The 25,858-nt window shown below is 26.5% G+C and overlaps 3 protein-coding genes across 7 annotated transcripts in view; 2 read left to right on the top strand and 1 right to left on the bottom strand.

Moving 5' to 3' along the window:
- Positions 1-5,107, bottom strand: part of LOC122573121 (eIF-2-alpha kinase GCN2) — a 34,373-nt gene extending 29,266 nt beyond the window's left edge. Inside the window, exons 1-2 of one of the 4 annotated variants that reach the window (XM_043739098.1) lie at positions 4,599-5,105; positions 1,578-1,747 (exon numbers count right to left, since the gene is read on the bottom strand). In XM_043739098.1, coding sequence (XP_043595033.1) covers positions 1,578-1,747; positions 4,599-4,652 — 224 coding nt within the window. In that variant the 5' untranslated portion in view covers positions 4,653-5,105. Of the gene's footprint in view, positions 1-1,577; positions 1,748-4,598 lie in introns of those variants that run through there. The other 3 variants (XM_043739100.1, XM_043739099.1, XM_043739102.1) reach the window with 3 other exon arrangements.
- Positions 5,108-5,701: 594 nt separating this feature from the next.
- Positions 5,702-10,839, top strand: LOC122573124 (signal recognition particle 54 kDa protein). The gene is made up of 9 exons (XM_043739107.1): positions 5,702-6,069; positions 6,812-6,988; positions 7,095-7,324; positions 7,546-7,696; positions 7,811-7,959; positions 8,395-8,656; positions 8,863-8,971; positions 9,626-9,892; positions 10,272-10,839. Exons 1-9 carry the CDS (start codon positions 5,992-5,994, stop codon positions 10,367-10,369), a joined length of 1,521 nt encoding a protein of 506 aa, XP_043595042.1. The 5' UTR covers positions 5,702-5,991; the 3' UTR covers positions 10,370-10,839.
- Positions 10,840-15,335: 4,496 nt separating this feature from the next.
- Positions 15,336-25,600, top strand: LOC122572477. Of its 2 annotated transcripts, XM_043737451.1 has the most exons (10): positions 15,336-15,871; positions 17,810-17,924; positions 18,312-18,685; positions 19,033-19,234; positions 20,036-20,184; positions 20,944-21,303; positions 22,657-22,811; positions 24,310-24,593; positions 24,867-25,123; positions 25,423-25,600. In XM_043737451.1, exons 2-10 carry the CDS (start codon positions 17,837-17,839, stop codon positions 25,594-25,596), a joined length of 2,043 nt encoding a protein of 680 aa, XP_043593386.1. In that variant the 5' UTR covers positions 15,336-15,871; positions 17,810-17,836; the 3' UTR covers positions 25,597-25,600. The 2 variants fall into 2 exon arrangements, with proteins under 2 accessions (XP_043593386.1, XP_043593385.1); XM_043737450.1 differs by lacking the exon at positions 15,336-15,871 and having other exon boundaries at positions 17,631-17,924.
- Positions 25,601-25,858: the final 258 nt, after the last annotated feature.

Raw genomic sequence — 25,858 nt, 5'->3', positions numbered from 1 at the left:
TCCATGTTTCAAAACATATCATATTAAATTAAATTATTAATCACTGTATATTATTCTTTCATTATTTTCAATTATTGGTCAGACTCTTTATACCCATTAAATAAGTTTATATCTTTTATGTAGAAATTATAAGTATATTGTTTTAAAGAAAAGTCCCTTTTCTTTCAAGATGAACTGTCCACGCGCAATGTGTACAGTTTCGGCGCGGCGTCCAGTTCAGTGGCGGCGCTACGGCGGACCGAACCGGCGTAGCGAAAGGATTAATATTCAATACTTATTATCACAGCATTATAGCGAATTTTTCCTTAACACTTTGACTGCCACGCCAAAATCACATGTTTTGCTCAGGACGCCACGGGAGTATTTTTATTATTCATAGCAAATAATGGCAAAATAATAATAAATTGATGATGTAAGACAACATTCTTCCCCAATGGACCGTTTATCTTATTGGTGGTCGCGGGTGACGACCGTGGCGCCTTGGTAACAGTTGATAGCGACATATTATAACAAGGCTTCGTTTATTTCAACAAACCATTCGCATTCGTTATTTCATCGTAAGCAAAACGTCCAGAATATATTGTTGAAACGTGTAGAAGATATTAGTAAACGGTATTTGCTCATTCTATACATAATAATAAAGTATTTTCACACTTCTAACTTCAATTATATGATTATAAAGCAGCATTTACGATTATTTTCTAAGGTATGTTTATAATAATATTTGTAGTGAGGTGTAATATGTTTGTGGTGATAGTGCTACTGCCGGCTGTAGATGTCGAGATAGGTCCTGCTGCTGGTGTAGATGTCGCTGGGGTACGGTTGCTTTTTTTCTTATTTACGTATCGTGGAAGAAAAATTGGACTCCGGTCGCCGGGATTTGAAACCCGGGTTGCGAACGTTCGTAACTTAAGGCGCTAACCACTGCGCTGCCGACGTCCGACAGTAGTTGGTGTCGAGTGCCGCTACAGTAGATTACCCCTCAAAGATATGAATACAAACACAGGGCACCGTCAGATGCAAGATTTGTTGTCATTTTTTTTTATTGATATTCTAATAAAAATGTTTAATTGTTCAATGGGGTACTTCTTGTTTCAAAGTATCTCATCTGTATCGGTTATATTCAAAATGCCCTAACTGTCAATTTTCATTCAATTTTTACAATTGTAAGAAGTTCAAGCGCTCCGGTCACCAATGACCACCGTGGCGTCATAGGAGATACCGTGGCCGGTCATATATGACCAACATAGCAGTCAAAGTGTTAACATAACAATTGAATGTCGAACGAAATTTTGAACATCGATAAAAAGCGACATGTTATACGTGTGTATGTATATATAAATTGCAAAATATGTTATAGAACTCTATTACCAATAACAAATGTTTTCTATTACTTTATATAAATAAGATATAAGGCATAAAACAATACATAAAAAAAGAAAATACGAGTATAATGAGGGAAGATCCTAAACCTGCTGCTTTTTTCACTCACTTTTTACAATTGTTTTAGATCATAATGGTCCGTAAAGCAAAAGATTTATAGCTTGGGAATGTCATAGAATTAATATTATACTTACTCATCAGGATACTTATCATTGCACATTACATGTAGATCAATTTGTGCATACACTTTAGCTGGACCTGACATGCCTTTCTGAGGCATCAAAGTGATTACTATGTCTAATGGTTGCCATTTCCGTCTATTTTTTTCATGACGTAAATCGCGAAGTTCATCTCCAAAAATACTCTATAAGAATATAAACCGCCGATTTTAATAAAACTTAAGAATGATACATTTTTCGAAAAATATTTGACACGTATGTTTTTTAGATGCCAGCATTTATGTAAGTAGCCTCCAATGTTGGAGATTGGAAATATATTTCATGGGTATCTTGCAAAATATTAGGTTTAGGACAACTATACCCACGTAAACATTGCTCGTATTTAAATAAGAAATTTATCTACGTAAACAACATTAAAAGGAGTATTTGTTTGTAAAATATAATAAAAATTATATTGTTAATTTTTTTTGTAAAATACTGATACATTTTCATGAAAATTTACATACCGTACTCCAAATTATTGGTACAACCCGAATCTTTGTATAAAGTTCTTTGTAAATCTGTAAAGAATGTGATTCCCTGTTTAATTTGTGTATAAAATATAACCATCGACTCTAAAGTTTATGTATATCATAAATCATAAATTTTTAAAATAGTTATAATAAAAAAAAAGTAAAATGCACATAACGGTCCGTTTTCGGTGGAAAAAAGTGCACTTACGATCTTGTAGCATAAATTTGTTATAACATTTTATTTAATATTTATTGTGCAATCCTTTCTTTTATAAGAACTTTCAGACGATTATACATTGAATGTACTAATTTTTAGATTCTTCTTTTTTACATTCTTCAAGGAGTAGTTTCTTCAGATATAGCTTAGACGTAATATGATGTAATAGGATTTAGGACTGAGAACTGTGAAGGAGTCATTCAGATATGCGGCGTATTAAAATTGATCCATTGTCTAGCAATATAAGTTGTGAGTCTGAGATTATTATCCTGTTAAAAATAATAATCTTGTCCTAAATTTCATTTTCCCACACTTTTACTTTAAAATATTTAAATAATCATATTTGTCCATGGTATTTTCAATAAAAAAAAATCTCTCCTACATCAGATAAGTGCTCCACTATCCCCGTGTTTGATGGTTTGAACAATTTTTTTCATCTAATCTAGTATTCGATTTTCTAACTAAAACCCGTTCATCACATTGAAAAATAATAAATTTATTTTGGTATGTATTTTGTCGGAATGCTGTATTTTCGTGCATATAATTAATAGCGAACTCTAACAAATTTTTTTTAATTAATTTTACTAATCCATGGTATCCATCTTGCAACTCTTAGTTCATATCTAATAGTTTTGAGTGTTCTTCGAATTATTACGGGGTGCATTTCCGTATTAGATTCGTTTTTTACTATCCCAGCTATTTCCGAGAATGTAGTTTTAGGTTATTTTTTTATTATATTTCTATATTCTATATTCTATTTCTGAATAAGATTTTCCTTGTTTGTATAAATTTAATACAATCTTCCTTTCAGCAGTTTTTCTTCTTTTTACAAAATATTCTAACTTTAATAAATGACGATCAGTTTGGATGGAAAAACTTCCTGCGATATAACAAGTGTGCTAACATTGGAAATATTTAAGTAGAATACATGTTATAAAAAATTTTTAGTGTGTCAATATTTTACTGAAAATTTCAAAATTGTTTCAGTCAAAATGAATGTGTGTGTGTATTTTATTTTTTCTTTATTATAACTATTTCTAAAATTCATGATTCATGGTATACTTGAACTTTAGAGTCGACAGTTATACTTTACAAAAATATTAAATAGAGAATCACATTCTTTACAGATTTACAAAGAATTTCATACAAAGATCCAAACTGTGCAAATACTTTTATTTGACACTGTATATAAACTTCAAACGTTTTATACAAAATACATTTAGTTTTACCATATGTTTTGTGTGCCAAAATATGTAATAATGTGCTCTGAGACATGTGAAAGCCATAAATATTAACATTAAATGTAAATACATAAAACATTGATCAGTACTCTGATATTCAAACCATAGGAGTATTAACTTTTACTTTTAATCGTTACTTTAAACAAAAATTGAATTTTATATCTAAACAAATCCATATAAATACATTACAGTACAGGGTCAAATGCATTTAAAAAGAAAATGTGGCTTCTAGTGGATTTTTATATTCTTAACTAACTATTTTAATGGCTTTACATAAATCAATTATAACTTCTAATTCCCACAAAATAATCCAAACTAAATTTTCATGCTTAAACTAGAAGCAAAATTAGTAATTTTAAATAAAAACCAATAAATAAACATGATTTATATTCATCTTCATTATTTATGTTCTTTATTAGCTTTAAAGATACTCTTGAAAAATATGCTATAGAAATAAAGGCATTGATTTCAAAATATTTTTCCATGTTAGTATACAAAACTGTAATACAATTGACTATTCATTTTAAAAATTAAATTATCAAAAATTATTTATATAAATGATATTATTTAACTTCATGTAAAGATCAAATGATTTCCTATCAGTGTATATGTGTGTATAATAATCACAGTTATGTATATGTTATAAATAATATAAACAATATATAGACAAAACTTAAGCAGTATAAATAAAATTACAATTCAGAACCAATTATATTAATATAGATATATATTCCTTCTCCAATTTTATTTGTTATAATGTAATTTTATTTACTATATCATATTAATCCATTTATGTTTATATTCATATTAAATTCGAACATATTCATACACTACACTTATCGGAATACATTTATATTTATTATACATCCTTCATTTAAAAAAAAATACGAACAATTTGTAGGTACATGCATAAAATACGAAAATCTGAATCTTTATCTATTCATAAATTACATAACAAGTCATATAAAATTTAATTTACTAGAAATAAATGTGTATATTCCACTATGATACAAAAAACATACAACATTAAATAAATAAGTTCTTATCTATTTATATCATGACGTACCTTCAGAACCTCGATTTCGTTTTTCTGCCGATCTTTAGACGACTCACAGGACATATTTTCATTATTTAATTTTTAAATACTCTTCAAGAATTACGGATAGCTTAGTTTAACTCATTGTTTAACATTTAACCTCAAACTTTATTACAGTGATCTCAGCGTACAATTGAAACTAAACACTAAACACTCACTGTTTAAATGTTTTCACATTACTATTCACTGAAAATTCTGTTGAAAATATGATTCCACATATTTTATAACTTAAGAAAATACCAAATATAATCTCATGTTTTGATTGTGTCGGTATTAAACAAGTAGTTTAACTTAACGACAAGAATAAAAATACATAATACAACTGCTCAGTGTTCACCAATGAACCACAAAACATATAACCTTTTAGTAGAATATCGAGCACGTGATTACCATTTCAGTATTGCGCGAAATTTGAAATATCATAATTTTTGTATTTCAATTATGTACATACATATATTATTACATATTAGTAATTATATATATATATATATATAGTAATAATATAAAATCCAGAATAGACATAATACTAAATTCAGAATACATTTTCAAAGAACTATCGTTTTTTACTCTATCTATGTAATTGTTGTGTTCATATAACATTTATATGAATGGATATTTGTGGAAATAAAAATTTATAATAAATTTATATAAGACCACATGAATTAACAAATAAATATAATCCCCAAACCAGTATTTAGAAAGCACAAATTTTAATTTTATTATCTGAACAAGAAAACAAATTCAATAGTATAAGGTTAATTGTATCAGATTTCACCTATACTGTATATTAATTATGATTTAACTGTTGTAAATATGTATATCATTCTAAAATTAATTTTTGTAAAGTACTTTTTCATAAAATACAGTTTATAAACAAAATAATTCTCAAAATTTTACAATTTAAAGTTATAAATGTTGATAATATTAATTTATATTTTAACAGTAATTTAATTTATGGTTTATAGCTTATATTCTGAATGTATACATAAAAACTTATAAAAATATAATTACATTATAAAATCATGATGTTAATCATCTATTCGACATTAATCATTAATGACCAAACCTAACATAACACAACCTATCTTTTTCTCCTTCATTTTGTGGTTTATGTAGTGTGACAAGAAAAGTATTCTAATGTCAAGAATCTTCCAAAACCGTGTCCTCTTATGCAAAAATAAAAGATCTAAAGTTTTAAACAAATACATATAAAAATTTTGTTTAATTTTGTATCAGAACCCGAATGTGTCACTATAGTGCGTTGGCAAAATTTGGATAACGATTGTTCTATAACGAGGTTGTGTACCTCGTCTGTGATATAATTTTCCTTTTGTTTACGTAAAGGTTGAATAGTCGTAGCAAAATGGTTCTCGCAGATTTAGGTCGTAAAATAACATCTGCGCTTCGATCCCTCAGCAATGCAACTGTCATTAATGAAGAAGTAAGTATTTCCACAGTAACATAACCTTCAAACTCATTTCTATACATCTAATTAAAATTGTAACATATGTTAATTTATGTTATTCAATAAACGTTACATTATAAACATTTCCCAAATATTTTCTAAATGTAATAATTTCTTAATTTTATAAACTTGAAAGCTTATAGCATTCAGTTTACTTAAAAGCCAAAATAATAATTATTAAATTAACTATTAGTCAATAGAAATACCTCGACATTTTATACTATTATTTTATATTATGTTTATGTTATATTAATTCAAGAAATATTTATGTACATATTTGTATGTATATATGTGTGCATATATGTATTTATTTGTGTAATATTATTGTATTTACATGTATTGTTTTGAAGTAAAATATTGTAGATAATAAAATTTATATATACATGATTATATATCACAAATATGGGTTTTATATTATGATTATGTATTAAATTTATAATTTATATGTTGAAAATATTTTTAATAAAGCAGTATTTTTATTTTTTGTGTGTATAAAATTTTTATAAAATAACATTTATAATGTTTCAATACAATAAATATTTTGAACATGTTAAGTCATACATTTATATAAATTTGAAACAATGAATTTTTAAATAATTAAAATTTTTTAAATTAAAAGTTTTAATTAAATTGTCCAATCTCGTGTTGGTTGACATATTTTATTATATTTAATATTTACATAATTAAATAGAAGATTACAAGATTGTATCATTTTTAGGTCCTGAATTCTATGCTAAAAGAAATATGTGCAGCATTACTTGAAGCAGATGTTAATATCAGACTTGTCAAAAAGCTAAGAGAGAATGTACGTCTTGTAATTGATTTTGATGATATGGCTGGTGGCCTTAATAAGAGGAGAATGATACAGAGTGCTGTATTTAAAGAACTTGTAAAGGTAAGTTGAATGATTTATTTATTATTTGAAACACTGAAAAATGATTTTCTTCTCTATTGTTGTAATTAAGAAATATTGAAAGTGTATTCAATTCATTTTGTTACAGCTCATTGATCCTAGAGTAAAAGCATATCAGCCTATTAAAGGACGCCCAAATATAATAATGTTTGTTGGATTGCAAGGTTCAGGAAAAACAACTACTTGTACAAAACTTGCTTATCATTATTTAAAGAAAAATTGGAAAGCTTGTTTAGTTTGTGCTGATACTTTCCGTGCTGGTGCATATGATCAAATAAAACAAAATGCAACAAAAGCAAGAATTCCATTTTATGGAAGGTGGGTAATAATTTAAAAATTATTTGTTACTGTTCATCAACAAATTAAGTATAAGACACAAGTAAATAAATTAGTTTTATGAGATATAACAGTTTTTATTTTTATACATACTTTCTATGTATAGTTTCTAATTTTATTCCTTCAAATAATGGATAATTCTACAAAGATTTTAATGTTACAAAATAAATAGTGTAATAGGACAAAACAAATTTATTATTTAGTTATACAGAAGTTGATCCAGTTACAATAGCACAGGATGGTGTGGAAATGTTTAAAAAAGAAGGTTATGAAATTATTATCGTTGATACTAGTGGTAGGCACAAACAGGAAGAGTCTCTGTTCGAGGAAATGCTTCAAGTTGCAAATGCAATTGTAAGTAATTTAATAGTTCTTATCTCTTGCAAACATTTTCTAATGAACAAAAATTAGCAATAACTAATTTATGAAGTATCTATGTCAATAAATAAAAATTGTTATTATTTGTAGCAACCAGATAATATAATTTTTGTAATGGATGCAACAATAGGTCAGGCTTGTGAAGCTCAAGCAAAAGCTTTTAAGGAACGTGTTAATGTCGGTTCTATCATTATTACAAAACTTGATGGACATGCAAAAGGTGGAGGTGCTCTTTCAGCGTAAGTTTTCATAATTTGTAAATAGTTTTTCTAAGTTTTTATGAAATATGTTTGAAAAAGTTCTTTTGTAGTACCTTCATATATTTACTTATTCATATCATATACTTTTCTTTAAGTAGTATTTAAATTATATTTACATTCAAATAATACTATGGATAAACAATGTTTAATTAAGAATCAGTAATATAAGTAATAATTCTTAATTATTTAATAAAATGCAATTATAAAACTGATATTTGTATTACTTATAAATTCTCCATAAAACAGTTAATACTTATAAAAGAATGTATTATTTTATACTAGTGTTAAAAATCCTTTTTCAATGTAATGAAACTTAAATTTTAATGTAATATTATAATTGAATTTGGGGATCAAAGAAGATTTATCTTTGTAACTATTAAAGGTTTTTGATATTATGTAAGTATATTTCTATAGGGTCGCTGCAACACAAAGTCCAGTAATCTTTGTAGGTACAGGGGAGCATATAGACGACTTAGAACCATTCAAAACAAAACCTTTTATTAGTAAATTATTGGGTATGGGTGATATCGAAGGACTAATAGACAAAGTGAATGAATTAAATCTCGATGATAATGAAGAACTACTAGAGAAAATCAAACATGGACAATTCACTTTGAGGGATATGTATGAACAGTTTCAGAATGTTATGAAAATGGGGCCATTCTCTCAGTTAATGGTAAGTTTTAGTTTCTTCTTTTTTTCTTCTGTCTATTTATAAATTTCTAATATTTTTTAAAAATTTTATTTAAATTTGTAAAGTGTAAAGAATGTAATTTATATATTTTTTACTTATAGTTAAAATATGTTATGGATATATATTTTTAATAGAATATATACTTAAATATTTTTTATATAACATAAAGGGGATTTTTTGTTAAACAGGGGATGATTCCTGGTTTCAGTCAAGACTTTATGTCAAAAGGTACAGAACAAGAGTCTATGGCAAGACTAAAACGCATAATGACTATTATGGACAGTATGAATGACTCAGGTAATATTCTTTTAATTAAATTCAATTATCTGTTTAAGTTAATATTATTGAAATATGAGATTTCAACATTCATGCACATTGTTATATTTCTATGAATATTTTATTTGTGATAAACAAATATAAAATTTGTCAAAAATGTTGAGAATAATAGAACTCAGATCTTTCTGATATTATGTATTCTGTAGCCATAGTTTTAATTATTTTTAAAGTAGTCACAGCAAATAAGTTTGTTGCATATAATTTATATGGATCCTTTTTTTCTCTTATATTGCTTATTTTCTTATATCGCCCACTGTATATTTTTTAAAAATATAATATTTATATTATAATATTTTATATTTTTTGATCATATTTCGATTATTTCTATATTTTTTTAAATGAGACACTTTATATTACAAGCATTATAAAAGCGCATATTTTTACTGCAAACAATAAATTGAGTTAATAATAATATTTTACTATACATAATGTACTCTTAATGTTATTTAACATATGAATGTACATTGTAGAAAAAATTGCTTTCAGCTATTTGTTTTTAATTAGTAAAAGAAATTGTTTCATCAACGAATCTGGGTTATATATTAACACAAATATATTTTATAGTTATACAACATTCAAATAAAAAATAAAAAAATATTAAATAAACATTTATAGAATTGGATAACAGAGATGGTGCAAAATTATTTAGTAAACAACCAGGCAGAATTATAAGAGTAGCACAAGGTTCTGGAGTGACTGAAAAAGAAGTCAAAGATGTAATTACACAATACACTAAATTTGCTGCTGTTGTAAAGAAAATGGGTGGTATTAAAGGATTATTTAAAGCAGGAGATATGTCCAAAAATGTAAATTCGATACAAATGGCAAAGTTAAATCATCAAATGGCAAAAATGATGGATCCCAGAGTGCTACATCAAATGGGTAAGTAATATTTTTATTAAACAGTGCTTAATAATTCATATAAAGTTAGCAAATTTTGAAAGGAATGTACAATTCATTGATTTAATGTTTATGTTTATTTTCATATTATTTTTTAACATATGCATATTCGTAATTTATGTGTTTATGTGTATATGTATTGTGTGTCTGTATTCAAGTGTAACTAAGCTTTACACTTGAAATATTTACATTATAGCATATTATGTTTGTACTATTTGAATAAACTAATTAAAAATAAATATATGGGTTTGAATATTAAAAAAAGCATATCTATATATATCCTTATTATATTCTTAATATAATAATATATATAAAATCGCTACATTTTTTTATTTCATTATTAAAATTTTTCTTTTCACAGGTGGAATGCCAGGATTACAAAATATTATGAAACAATTACAACAGGGTGCAGCAGGGGGACTTGGAAATTTAATGGGTGGCTTTGGTGGAAAATCGTGAAAAAAGATTTGTTAGGCAATGCTTTGATTACCTTTGATATAATTCTTTGTTAACCTATTAATTGCAGAAAATGATTTCATTCGTCATTCGAATAATAATTCCTTTATTTAGAGATCCTCCATCTTCTATCTATAGTTTCATTTTTGTTACAAATAAATTATCGTGCAAACTATCATGTTTACATTTGCAACGACTAAATCTGACGTAATTGAAATCAAATTATCTTCATTATTAATTTTAAATTTCATAATTATAGAAGTTTCCTGTTAAAGGACAAATCGTTTAATAAAATAAACATTATTTATTTATAAAAAGAAGGAAAAAGTGGGGAAGGAAAGAGAACAAAGAATTTAAAGCCTATTACTCTATGATGATGATCTCTTCAAAATTTTTAAAAAGTTTAAGAAAAATTTTATGTTTACAAATCTTTTTCAATGTGAAAGAAATAAAAAAAGTGATGTTCGTTACCATGTGTATGTTTCCTATTTTTTATTCTATGTTTCCTTTGTGTGTATGCTTCCTTTCATTTCATTCTTTGTTTTACACAGATATAGAGTCCTATTTATCTTAACACTTGTTAGTATCTCACTTGCTTTTTATTGTAAGCAGAAACATCAGAGATCTGACCACACGGAGGCTGCTGCATATGGGGACTGATGTCCCATCCACTCTCTTTTTATGTACAAAGATTAATTCATTTTTAAGCAATTCTCTCTTTGGTATGTGTTTGCAAGACATTTTCATGAACTCTTGATTATCTCGCAAACAAAGAGTAAAAGAAGTTCGAAAAAAAGCCGGTGTGGTAAACTAAGAACCGATATTGAAATATAAATTATTTTCATAAAATTTTATATTCTTATTTTTTAATTTTATGTATATTCTTTATATATATACTCTTAATTTTATATTCTATATTAAAAGTTTCTACTTGATAAAATGTTACAAATTATTTTTTTTATTGTTATAAATTAATAATTTAATTGTCGTTAATAAATAAGTATGTAAAAGTTTATTTTATTTCGATGTGTACTTTACAAGAGTTCAAGTAAAAATGAGCTCGAGCGAATTTGTTTTTTAATTTATCAGATGATTGTGTGTACGTGCCACGCTTGAAAATCTAAGCCTAAAATCTCCCCTTAGCGGTGTCATATATGGTAATAAGTAATTAATGGCTTTTTGTAAAAAGATAGATTAATATTAATTAATATTAATCTGTAATATAGGAAGGAAGATTTGCAAAAACCTTCTGGTGCAGAGTACAATACAAAACAATACTCAAACCGAACTATATGACAACACTGAAAAGAAAGAAAATAGAATCATTATCAAAATAAACGAAAAAGCAACGTACAAAGTATTAATATAAATCTAATGAACTGAAAGAAGAAATTAAATTAAACAAAAACAAGGAGGGGAGAGAAAAAATGAGGAGATGCTGAAGGGGAGATACTGGAAATCTTAAGTTAGGAAAAATAAATGAACAGCACTCCTCCGTTTTAAAACTAGAAGTACAGAAAAAATATCTCTTGCGATAAAGTATTGCTAACTGGTGGGAAGGAGATTTTATTTAAGTCAAATATACCGGTAATTCTTACCAACTTAGTCATCTCATGTTATATCAATCAAAGATTTAATAAGTGTCGAATAAGGGTAATTTTTGTATCTTGATATAGCTTGAGAGTGGAATACCTCCTCTTTCTACCTCTTATAATTTAAAAAATTCTATTTCAAATTATTTATACTCTTGTTTTGACGTATATTTAAAATAACATATTTAAAGATCATCCACCAGATCTAGCCCCATAAGCTAAACATTCGAATGCAGATTTTATATAAATTTTATCTTACCCCGAAGTTTAACTATATATATAGTATATAGCATATATATACTATACTATATATACTATATACTATATACTAAATATATATATTATATAATACAGAAAGATTTATTATTAATATAAAGGTGAAGAACTTTAAATGTCCTATTTATTCTGTCATTGATAGATATTCTTCATTTCATCTGATCATCCAATCGAAAGTAATCTCAAGATATTTTGTTTTTTCAGATCAGAGAAGCTGGTAGGACCAAAAATGTACAAGGTGGTATGCCTTTGACAAAGTTCGTCGAAAGTTAACGATCTTTGTCGTGAAAAATACTTTTTCCATTATAACACAACCGAATTTAATAATTTCTAAATTTTTATTGTAAATTTACGTTTTCGACAATTTATTACCATAATAATTACTATAATTCTTATATTTTTTACAAACTAAAACTATATATTTCTGAAGTATTAGTTTTTAACTTATGATTAGAACAGTGTTAATTTATATTAAATGCCAGTTTATGACAAAAATAGTTATACTATAGTAACCAAACATCAAGTCGATCAGTAATCAAAAATGATTATGCTGTGATGATACGTGCACATTCTGATTTTTATCTTCTCAAGTTAATGTCAACAATCTAAAGTTAATGTGAGCAATAACAGACTTTAGGTTTCCTAAAGGAAAAAGAATTTATACAATATTTCAAGTTGTAATAATTATATTAGAACGTCAATACATATAGATCGAAGAATGACGATTATTTGTTTTTGTACTTTTTATTATTGTATACTAAATGAATAATAAAATATTGCAGACTAATTGATGGATGTCATAGCGTTTCTTGACCGTCGCGTCGTTTAAGTTGCATGGACGTAAAATTCGACATATGTAACTTTTGTGATTACATATACATTCATATACACTTTCATGTTACAGTACATTAAACGAAAGCTTGTCTGACTAGGCTCTAAGTTACGTATCATTTTCCATGCGCCCTTAGCGCATTTTAGTGAGAAAAGGGTGGTTGATACCTAGACGAACATGAGGCTTCAAAATAATTAGAAACAGGTAACGGAAACTTTCTGAATTATCTGTTTTCATCTCATCTCTTATCGGCTACCGTTACGTAGTCTTTCATATAGATTTCTTACTTTTCCGAGTTGCATTCTTAAAATTTCATAACATAGATAATTTTTACACTATTTAACATACAATAATTACAAGAAAAGATGTTGTTATATAAAATATAAAAAATGAAAAATTATTTATTCTACGGTCAGGAAACAGAAGATACGCAACATTTATATCAGACATGATAATGATATGATAAAATATACAGTTAAGTTGAACATTTAAATTATTTCCACTGAAAGTAAAAAATAATGATTAAGAAGGATTTATATGATATCAGGACACGCATCTGGCAAACTCTCCCTAAGCTTGTTTAGAATGTTATTTCAAGATCATGATCATCTTACTGCATATTAATATGATTTGTCTTCTGTAACGTGAAGTTATCTTACATGAAAATAACTGTTATACGAAAAAACTGTTGAATATCGTATTATATGTACATATATATACATAACTATATATACATTTGTATGTTAATTTAAATATTAAAAAATTTGAAAAATGGCATTTCTTTCAATAATACTTTTATAAAGTAACGATATAATATTCAATGCAATATTTTCTAAATTTTGATACATAATATAGAAATTTGGATGTTACATCACGTATTTAAAGTTATAGAATGTTAATGTTTGTGCCATTATTCATTTTTTTAAATATTTTTTAAGCAAAGTAGGAAGATATTATAGAACGGCAAGTAACAAAAATGTACATTAAATTTAGTTTTTTTTCAAGTGAGAAAGATTTATTCAACAATCGAGAATGTAATAGAAGCGTTTAGCTTGTAGGTATGTACAGGGTGTTCAAAGATTATTTGTCTCGATCATTATAGAGTTATTCTACATCTCTTGATTGCTGAAGATCTGCAAAAAAGTAGCCGTAAAATTGACCTTGATCTTGCCAGTCAATCTCGAGAAGAAACTTGGCTGAAAAGTAGAAATGCGAGTGAGGCTGCTTAAATAGCAAAAAGGAAGAAAAGAAAAAAGAAAGAAAGGAATATATGAGTTATATTGGGTATAATGATGGATTTAGAGTATCTAAGTATGTGAGACAATAGATGCTGCCTCGGACTGCAAAATGTAGGTAAACACATTTGAAACGAAGTGAATTCGGAAACCAATGAAACTTTAACGTTTTATTTTTGAAAGAGCGTTTAAGGTACGACCCATGGTTCTTCTGCATTTTTTTATCTTCATAATGAGCAGACTATAATCCAGTAAACAAAAGAATTGTCCTTGAACTTCAAGATCATGGTCAATTTTACGACTACTGTTTTGCAGAACATCACCTATCCAGAGGTGTAAAATAACGTTGCGATTATCGTGACATATCATTTTCGGACACCCTGTATATGTATAAAGATAAGAAAAATCAAGCAAAAGATTGCGGAGGATGGACTTCGTAAAAAGTCACTTATTTTAAAAGTCAATGCCAAGAAACGTTCGGCTATACGACACATAGGTATATACATGTATATGCATATATATATATATGTATATATGTATATATATGTATAACGGATATATTTACATATAACAGACGATAGTTTGAAAAATGTACACCGACATGAGTCAACATTTAAAATTCTTGGTAATAATAGAGAATAATATTTAAAATTGACAAAATAGTTATTCTTAAGTAATTTGATATGTTAATGACGAATAAATATGCATATAAGATCTAATAAAAATTTAAATTTTGTGAAATTAGTACGGCTACAAATTGTTAATATGAAAGAAATATGTAATTTTTTTTAAGAATATAATGTACCTAATGTAAAATCGGAGAATCGTCCAAATCCGAAAGGACAGAACTGTGTAAAAATAAATAAATAAAATAAATAATTAGAATAGCTATATTTGTTAGAAATTATAATGTTTCTATCATCATAAAATTATGTGATTAATATAATGAAATTTGAATTATTACGTACGAGCATTATTTCTGACAATAAGAAAATACAACAATTTTATATCAATACCTTAAGAAACAGAGAATTAATAAATACTTACTAATAATAAAAATATTATTATTCATAAATAGTATAATAAATTTTGACAATAACTTATTTCTTTTATGTTTGTTTGCATTCTAGCTGTTGCAAAAGTGTAAGACAAAAAAAACAGATTTGACTTGAATTTTATTACTTATTTACTTATTTTATTGTACACACGTATGTTAACGAAAAGCAGTAGTCGTTTCATCCGAATATTATATTTTCGTGAATTACAGAAATAATTCAGATTTTTGACTAAAAAAAAGTAAGCGCATAAATATTTAGTTTTCAAGTGAATTAAGAAAATACTATTTTGTCAATTGTAAGGAAATTTTCGAAGAAGATAGTTCAAAGAAGGTGGGCACAAGGTTGCAATTGCGATTGGGATGGTAGGGAGATATTGAAGATTGGCGAATCGATATAAAAGAAGAACGAATACTAAAGCAGCGCCAGTTTTATTAACTTTCTTTTAGGTATCACGTGGAAAAGTAAATTCCATTTAGTGAATCGTACTCATCACATACGGATCTACCGAATAAGTAGGTGCCATTGTTTCTAATCTTGATCTACTTTTGAATATTCAATTTTATTTATATCAAATCAATAAAAATATAGAATTATAAAAATTTGGCTATTAAACTAATATTCAAACTTTTACCAAAATTATTTGCAAAATTTATTGGTTTATAAAATTAAAAAAAATAGTCAATTTTTTATAATAATATTCTGCACAAATAACATAAATTCTAAATTATGAAATATCTAAAATACCTTAATTATTACATTGAAAATAAGATTTATCTGTTTTCCATCTAAAATAATTATTTTCGTTTCTTTTATGCTATTTTGTATTTTGTGGTTAGTACCTTTCCTTGTTATATTAATTTTCTGTATATAATTTTTTCATTAATTTTTTGTAATTCTTCATCTTTACTTTGTGTAATTTGTTTATCTGTGTTTCATAAAAATATTAACGTCAACAAATATATCATCACGTTTTATACATTACAATTTTTTAGTGTATTTTTTATATAAATATCATTTTTTCTTCATCCTTTGGCAAAATGAAAGCTATTTATCGCTATCTTCTGTAATTTATTTTGACAGATATGTTATACAGATTTAACAACAAATCACAACGAACATATAAATTACCAACAAATTTTTGTTGCATTGTTCATTTAAAGAATATTATCGTCGATTAATATACAATATTTTATTTATTCAAAGTACTGATATACATTCTTTTTAATTAGAATTATTTTATAAGAGAATTGTTTATTTTTAATACACATACGGAAATTCCAGGATGAACAAAGAAACACGACGTGTATATTTTTCTGAATTTTATTTTCATAAATGATTATTAAATATAAGGTAAAACTAAAAAATATAAATTTATAATTAGCAATGAATGTGCATAAAATGAAGGTATTCTACGTTGATATATTTGATTGTAATAATTACTATTAATTTGTTAAAAAAATGATACATACATATGAATCTTATATTATGTATCTTAGATCAAAATTTTGAACGTCCGTGACATTTAAATCTTTTGGTTACACCGGCTACAGTTGTAGGAATCGAGTTTTTAATTTTTGTGATAATTTTTAAATAACTACATTTTTATAAAAATAACTACATTCTTGATACACGTTAATAGATTATAAACTAGTGAGGAAATTAGCTTTCCAATATAATGTTAGACAAAGAAAGCTTTTGGAAATTGAAATTTATTTAGTTTCTTCTAAATTATTCATATTTATGTACATAAGTTATGTTACAACATACTTGCAAATATCCGAAAAGGATATTAACGAAACTCCCCATCATCCATAGAAAGCAAATTCCATCAAATTAAAGAGATAGTTTAATTTATTTGTATCTGTTTGTTCATCGAAAAGATTGTAAAATTTTTTAAAATGGTATTTATAAATAGTAATTGCTAATAAAATAGACGAAGAAATAACTACGAGGAAGGGAGAAAGGGAGATAGAGAGGCAAAGTGAAACACTCTCGAGGTCGACGAAAGAATGACGTGAGCTCCAAAATATCATTCTTGGAATGTAGGACATTAGAAAAGTAAAAATCAAGAATCTCTGTATGTGTGTATTCCTTTCTCTTTCGATCGAGACGATGTGGCCTGGATCAGCTATTTCCGGGTGATGGGTCTTCCTTTTTCCATAAATTAAAATTAATGCTTTTCACCACTTTGCCCAAACGTCAGCATCCTTATACATATACAACATTTTCTTCGTATTTAGTCATGGAACGTGTCAGTCTTTTATATTTACTTTCAATTTTCTTATTATCTCTTTTATCTTATTGCATTTATTTATTTTTTTGTCTTCATGTTTATGTATCTTATATGTAATTAATTCTAACTCTATTTTATCTTTTATAATGTTAAAGCATCTTGACTAAAGATTACAATTTTTTGCCCTCTTACATCGCTCGTTTTATAATCTTTACAGACATACATAGAAGAAACACAAAGAAAGATGCTTGTCAGGTCATTAATATTTATTGCTATTATTTTTTCAACAAATGGATTGCCTTACTCGCCTCAAACCAAAACTCCTTACACAGGTCTGTACATCTGATATTTTAATATTTATGTAGTTCTATGCAAACTATTAAGGAGATATCTCGACAGGATATAAGCTTTCTTTCCTATATTTATACGTATTTATTTATTCAAAACAAAAATATTACTTTAGAAATTATCGTATCGATCAATAATGATTTACTAAATGATTTTCTTATACATAGCTATGTAAAATCTAATATGAAATACTAAAAACATGACTTTCTTGAGTATTTTTTTTGGCCGATTGTTTTGATATTTCTTTCAGTTTACAGAGATATCTCGTCTTTTCTCGTGTTAAATCACTTTTACTTAATGTAAATTTTTATATGAGATGAAAGTTAAGTTTTGTATTGCTGCTGTTACCAATCGTCTTTTTATTTGCGTAGCATATCAAAATTCTGAACAAAAATCCATATTTCAAATTCCCGAACAACCAGAAGTAATATTTCAACCTCCTGAACAACAACATGTGGTGTTTCAAACACCTGAACAACAAGAAGTAATATTTCAACCAGAGCAAGATGGTGTAATATTTCAAAATTCTCAACAAGAGTTGATATTTGAAAATCCTAAACAAGACACCAACCAAAACCAAGTTTATCAAGGTCATTTTGCTTCCGATGGTTTAAAATTCGCGGAACAAGACACTGATCTTATAATTAGCTGTATTGGATTGAATAGAATTTGCGTTAACAAAAAAGATTGTGTAAATGGTTATATTCACTCAAGTAAAAGTACTACTTACTCTTCATTCATCAAGGTAAACTTATTCGTGAACTTTTTCAAGGTATTACTACTATCTATAGTATGATGCAGTTCATTTAAAGAATTTATAATTGTTATTTTAATTACAATGCTTTCATTAATCTAGTAGAAAAAGTTGGGATACAAATATTCCTGTTTCTTTTTTAAACGTTACTCCGTAATCTTAGTTTTAATAATAACGTGATAGATCGTTTTCTTATTGCTTCAAAAATATGAGAAATTTAATTTTAGTCCATTAAAAGCTTTTAAAAAATTGTACAACAATATTTTTCGTAACAGATTTTAGATTTTACCTACATCAATCATTAACAGATATCATTTTCTTAACATTTCTCTTAATAGGCTCAACAATGCAGAGTACATGATCAAGTTTGTTGCACAATTACAAAAGAATTTGAAAGGAATTTGAAAACATCTGGCAAAAATGTAAAAGATAATTCTAATGATATAAATTATCAAACTGAGCAATCATCCACAAGCTATAACCAGGTCGCAGTAACTAAAGAAAGAAATGAGCCAAATATTTTTGGATCTTCTATACAAAGTATATTAATTTAACTTTCGATTTATTATACACAATTGATAACGATAATATGCAATAACAGCTTATATGTAATTTTAAGCTTGAAAGTGGCTACAACATATACAACAAACATATATGTACATATATGCACAATACCACATATACATATGTACACGATATAGAATTTTACAAATTAGATTTTAATTAATGAAGGTAAAACGAAAAATGATCTTGTTTTCCTTCCAACAGCAAATTACTTTTTACAGTAATTAAGAAAAAATATATTGTGAGATTATTAGCACAATCCGCTATTCGTTTAGAAAATATTTGCTGTCCTACGTAACTAAGAAATTCGAGAAAATAACAAATTTTATATCTAGTACAATAATAAACGTTAAAAATAACGTGTTTATAATGACATTGCTGAACAGGATCAGATACATCTTAAAAGAGATTTCTAACTAAAAAGCCATCAACCTTGATGCGTTCCATTTCTATTTCGAAATTCTGTCGATATAGTTGATATACTAAAATGCTCAAACTAGGATTGTCGCTATCCATATTTCTCGAGAAAACAACTCGTAACATGTTATAGCTTATTCTATATTCATAGTTTCCTAAATGTTATGCAACCAAAGAATACCTATTTTAGCAAACCGTATAAATTATTCAATTTCTTAATTTTCTGGTTGCTAAATAAAATAATTTGTATCATTAATATTAGTTGTAACGCAATGCATGAGATAACATAATACTACTATGGAATATCTTATTGCGACAACAATTTAATAACATTCTTCATTGAAATATCAAAATATTTAGGCGCTTTTGCAATTCCGACCCATGTGCAGCTTGGATGTGCAGCAGCGCTTATATGTGTTGAAGAGAAGTTCTGCACTATGGACGGAATGATCAGTCCAGAGCCTGTTATTCTGTCGGAAAAGCAACTTCTTCGACGTGTGCCAATGAGTGTGAGTAAAAATTACCGTGAGTAAAAATTACCGATTAAAAATACCGCGAATAAAAATAACAAATATTCAAAATGTAGAGTTCACAACGTCCAGTCTTAGGGTGCCCTCAGGTGATCAATAATATTGTCAATATTTCAAAGTTTTCTACGAAAATACAACTTGTCAATAAATATTGACAATATTGTATTGATAATACATATTGATTATATTAGTTGAGAACCTTGAACATATTGAACATATATTGACAAGATATATTGATAGACCGAGGACACCTTTGCAGATACAATCGTACTTTGACAATGACTTCAAGGAGTTATAGAAAAAGATTAAATATCAAATAGAGAAATGTAATACAATATATATAAATATAAATTTTGCATAAAAATTCTCTTGTCGAAATATATCTGTAAATATATTTAAAATTGAAATATACCGATAAACGCATTGTTTTAAAATTATACTTGCAACATAGTGGTACATAAGTACTACTATTATATTTCAGTAAATGGAACACCGATGTAGTATAAAATTTATACTGATTTTAAAATTATTTTCGAAGGTAAAAATATGTAGTAATATTGTAATAGTTGCATTATAATATAAATAAACAATACTCATTTGGATATAAGAACATTGAAAATACAAGTAAAAGATTTATTAAAGAAGTTTTTAATTTAGGCACAGAATATTTGAAGATAAATATTTTTATTGAATTTTCGAAACTTAGCTTACAAGAAACGTTCTTATACTTGTTCATAGAGTTGCAAAAATCCTGATAATGGAATAATTGGCAAATGTTGTCGGGATCCAAACTACGTAGATCCTTGGCCAACAGGGAATCTTCCGGCAAATTACTCCGGTGGATTTGACGAACAAGGATTTCCAACGTTTATGAATGTTGTAAAAGTAAAACTACCCAATACATCTGTAAAAACTACTAAAATACCTGCAAACAATCGCAATGTAGAGTATTCTAAAGAAGTTGAGCCCATATTAATACCAGAAAATTCTGATATTTCTACGAAAAAAGTATTTTTAGTTCCTCCAAATACGGGCACAGATCACAGAAGTAGTTTTAACACGCCAGAAACAAGACCAAGATGTGGTATTAGAAATAAGGTAAGTATCTTTAAATAAGTGTCAGTAAATGCGACAAATTCTATTTTCTTTGTGTCAATTTTTATAACGAAATTATCAAAACCGACTAAAAAATCAAATAGCCGAAATTTATATAATATAAAAATTAAAAAAATGGTAGTAACAATGTAAATCGAGTTCCTTTTCATGCCCGAAGGGCTGAAAAAATAAACTATTACTAACTATATAAACTATTATTCTTACTATTATTATTATTAAATAGAAACAATAAGTGTATATCATTTTATACATATACATATAATTAAATATACAATAATGTTATGACGTTATCATCGAAGGGCAGTGCAGTACGTGTCAGAAACAAGCTATGGTAAACTCACAGAATTTCTTACCAAAAGCTTTTCTTACTGAATTTCTTACGGGGAGACTTTTCACCACGATAAAACTCGAAATTTCATTTTGAAACACAAATTAATAAGATTTATGAGCTAGATGGCGACATTTAAATGTCAGGTGATTAAGTGTACACATACATACAAAATTACAAATATTTTTATAAGTGCACATTCAACTTGTTTTTGTAAACAACCAGCAGTAGATTGTATATTTTTGTGTTTTCAATATATTTTCACCTTCGAGAAAATAATGCATCGCACATAAAAACCATATATTTCTATTCTTATAATTATCAATCCGTCCCCTTGTCTCTTCTAATTTTGCTATGAACGAAAATTTATTTTGTACATTACAAAATATTTTTATTGAATTATCATTAAATTGTAATATCTACATAAATTATCACAATGTAGAATACTTTTATTATATAAGCATATGCCATAAAATGTAAAAGCAGTATATGTAGAATGTATTCCTATTTCAATTTTCTGCGAAAATGAAATAAAATAAAAGAAGAAACTTTCTCATTTTTATGCGAACTGCTTCGTAAATGTACAAGTACATATGTATCTATGCATACTACATTAAAGTCATGAAATTCAAACATGTGTAATATGTGTAATGTGCGAAAGAGTCAAAAAATGTTAATTGTTTTTTCGAAATATGCTTCACTTTATTTTCAACGAACATCTCAATTTTATTATATCGTATTTGATTGTAATTATAATGCTTCAATATTTACACACATTAATCGAGTCGTATCTTTTAAGAGAATGTAAATTACAATAATACAGAGAACAATAATTGGTGTAATAAAACATTCGAAAAAAATTAGGATATCAATAAAACAATTTAACATATTACAAGTACGTTATTTATTAACATAAGAAATTGAAATATGCAACAATATGAAACAATTAACGCTCTGAATATGAATAAATAGAAAATGTTTTAAAAAGGATTGTTCTCTGTTGTCAGGTATTAAAACAATCACAAGGAACGGACTCCAAAACAGTTTTTGCAGAGATTCCATGGCAAGCGATGGTTTTACATTTAAAGGAACGGAAAATTCTCTGTTCTGGTGCTCTAATTGGAACTCAAGATGTATTAACAGCAGCTAATTGCATCTACGGGTAAGCATACTAAATATAAAAACAGGCAATAATAATTAATTACACAGATCAAAATATGCCTAGAAATATTCATATATTTTTCTTGTATTATTTTCCCCAGAAATTTCAGTTTCACTTAAAAATTTTGTTTGGAAAATAGAAGAAATAAAAAAAAAATAATATTTTCATAAACTAATAAATATATATATATATATATTCGTTTTACTTGAATTTTTAACTTAAATTTATTGATAAAAATGAAATCTGTCAAAAAATCTCAATTTATTGTATATTTTCGATAATTTAGCGACAATTTGCTGTTACAGAACAATATCTCAATTAAACACAGGTTAACTTCATCATAACTTACAAATTACACATTAGGAACGGTACAACAAATCGATACTGTTATATAATTATATAATATAATAATATTATATAGAGTGTATAAGAGGGGAGGTAGATATATAAGAAAATAGAGATAGACAAGGAAAAAAGTTTAGATAGATATAAGGGAGGAGGCAATAAGGTGATAACGCCATAAGACTGATAGAATGTAAAAAGTGTAATGGGTAAACGAGATGTAAAACCGAAAGCTCGTCCAAAGCCAAAAGGCACGCACTAAGTAATAATAATAATAATATAATAATATTATATATTATAATAGAAGTTTATATAATGTATTATATATTATATAATATATTATATATTATTGTTATTATATTACATAATATATAATATTTCATATATTATTATATATTATATAATATATAATATTTTATTATATAATATATTACATTATTATATTATATAAAATTCTATAGGCCACTATACATCTTAGCAGAAAATTAGCGAAAGATTGAATATTCTATAGATTTACAAAAACTACTTGAAAGTATTCATAGTAGAAAAGGACAAAAAATTTTCCGAAAACGGATTTGTGAAGCTACTCAATAAACAGTAAAAAATCATCGAAAAAAAGGAAAGTGTATGCATTATTCAATAAAATGCAGATTTTATGAATCATGAAAATATTTTATCTTTAAAATTTTTTTAAATTTCGTAACGAAATTTCCGAATGATCCACCCACAAAATTTAAGCGAAGAATATAGCATAGTCACCATATTTGGAAAGGTGTACGCAACTTCTGATTAAAATCTCTAAGAATATAAGAACATATACAAATGATGTAACCTAAGATACTTATAGGCATTTAAAATTCAGATACATTTTTAGAACTATTATCAAAACATGACCGAATATTACAATATACTTTTATTAAATAAAAAGTATTTTTTCTGTTACAAATAATGACCTTTTTCATGGTACATGGATGTCGCGTTTTCTGTTGCAAGTGAAATTTATTTTTTACAGTAATTATATTTATTAAGATTCGTTATTTCCTGCATTTGATTATTTAATTTTAATATTACTGTTTGTAAGATATATGTAATTAGCTTAGAATAAACTGTTATCATTTTATTTTCTTCATCAAAATATTTTATATTATTATTAAAGTCTGCTGCCGGAAGATGTTTTGATAAAATTGGGAGAATGGAAATTGGGGTACGAATTAAAACATGAGGAACCATTGCCTTTCCAAATCATCAATGTATCATCCATCAGTGTACATCCTTATTATGAAGGAAAACCTGGAGAATACGACCTCGCAATGTTGCATCTAGAAAATCCCATTATTCTCGATCGTCATATAAGTCCCATATGTCTGTCTGATTCAAAGCATTTACTGCAAAATAATAAATTGTGCATTGCCACCGGTTGGGGAAAGTCCATTCTTCAAGGTAATTAAGCGAGGAATATATTATATTTAAATAAATAATTTACACATAAATAAAAAGTTTATCATAATAATGTTAAAATGTTTATCATAATAATGTCATTTCTTTCATAATTCCGATTCTGTTTTCGAGTACAGTCTTACATAAAAATGTTATTATTTTTGTATATATGTTACTGTATACATGTTATTATGATTATATTTATTTTTGAGAATCAAGATAACCCGGAACTTAAACCAAATTAAATGATTAAGTACATAAATATTTCTGTTTTAGCGCATTATGCTGGTGCAATCATGCATGCAATTAGCATGAACATACTATCCAGAGAACATTGCAAGGATATGCTATTACTAAGCACAAATCTTGGAGTTAATGTTACAAATGGGACTATCTGTGCTGCACCCAAAGAAGAAAAAAATAATATTTGTGACACAGATGTTGGGGGACCTCTTGCTTGTCAAAATGAGCATGGTGTTTATGAATTAAGTGGAATTTATAGTCAAGATACAGGATGCTATCCATCAAATCAAGTAAGATAATGATATTATCATATATTACTGAAGATATTACTATTCATATCTACATTAATGTTATTAATTACAATAATAAAGAAATAGAAAAAGATATGTTTCAAATACTGTTTTTGTATTTTTGTGTTTGTTGATATAATTACTCATATTAGTTATAGGTATTAATTAATATTCGAATATCATATGCTACTTTTATATTAAATTAATAAATCAATCTTAATATATTTTATTTATTTCTAAAATTAATAAATTTTAAAATCAGAAATAGATAAATACAAATTCTCTGTTTTATATTTTAGGTTGCTATGTTTGCTTCATTAGATGTAGCGTGGCTAAAGAAAATCATGTCCAACTCTAAAGTTGGAGGAAACAAAATAAATATCAAATATGATGCAAACAATGAAAATTCATCGTCAAGTGATTATAGGAAGAGCACTTTGGTTACAGATAATCAATATCTACCTCCACATTAAAATTTATTGACTAATATTTTTTTTCCTTAATATTTAATACCCTTTATCTTTTTGTATTATATAATAATTATTAATAAAATTGTTATCCTTGGGAAGTATCTTAGCATAAGAATTTACAATTACATTTTATTCTACTTTACAAATTACTGTTAATCTTATATATTGGGTAATAGTTTTAGGAAAAAAATAAAAGATTAATTCTGTAGCTGTTTGAATTAATACATTACAATCCTGTCATCCGAATCACCTCTAAATTGATTTA

Source organism: Bombus pyrosoma, linkage group LG11 (assembly GCF_014825855.1).
Source record: "Bombus pyrosoma isolate SC7728 linkage group LG11, ASM1482585v1, whole genome shotgun sequence".
NCBI lineage: Eukaryota > Metazoa > Arthropoda > Insecta > Hymenoptera > Apidae > Bombus > Bombus pyrosoma.
This window is presented reverse-complemented; position numbering and strand designations above follow the sequence as displayed.

What these genes read in the sequence shown, in the direction of transcription:
- LOC122572477 (XM_043737451.1), top strand. Translation starts at nt 17,837, where the DNA reads ATGCTTGTCAGGTCATTAATATTTATTGCTATTATTTTTTCAACAAAT. An exon ending in AACCAAAACTCCTTACACAG is followed by an intron (nt 17,925 to 18,311) that starts GTCTGTACATCT and finishes TTATTTGCGTAG; the next exon opens with CATATCAAAATTCTGAACAA. An exon ending in GATGCTATCCATCAAATCAA is followed by an intron (nt 25,124 to 25,422) that starts GTAAGATAATGA and finishes TTTATATTTTAG; the next exon opens with GTTGCTATGTTTGCTTCATT.
- LOC122573124 (XM_043739107.1), top strand. Translation starts at nt 5,992, where the DNA reads ATGGTTCTCGCAGATTTAGGTCGTAAAATAACATCTGCGCTTCGATCC. An exon ending in TATTTAAAGAACTTGTAAAG is followed by an intron (nt 6,989 to 7,094) that starts GTAAGTTGAATG and finishes ATTTTGTTACAG; the next exon opens with CTCATTGATCCTAGAGTAAA. An exon ending in AGAATTCCATTTTATGGAAG is followed by an intron (nt 7,325 to 7,545) that starts GTGGGTAATAAT and finishes TTTATTATTTAG; the next exon opens with TTATACAGAAGTTGATCCAG.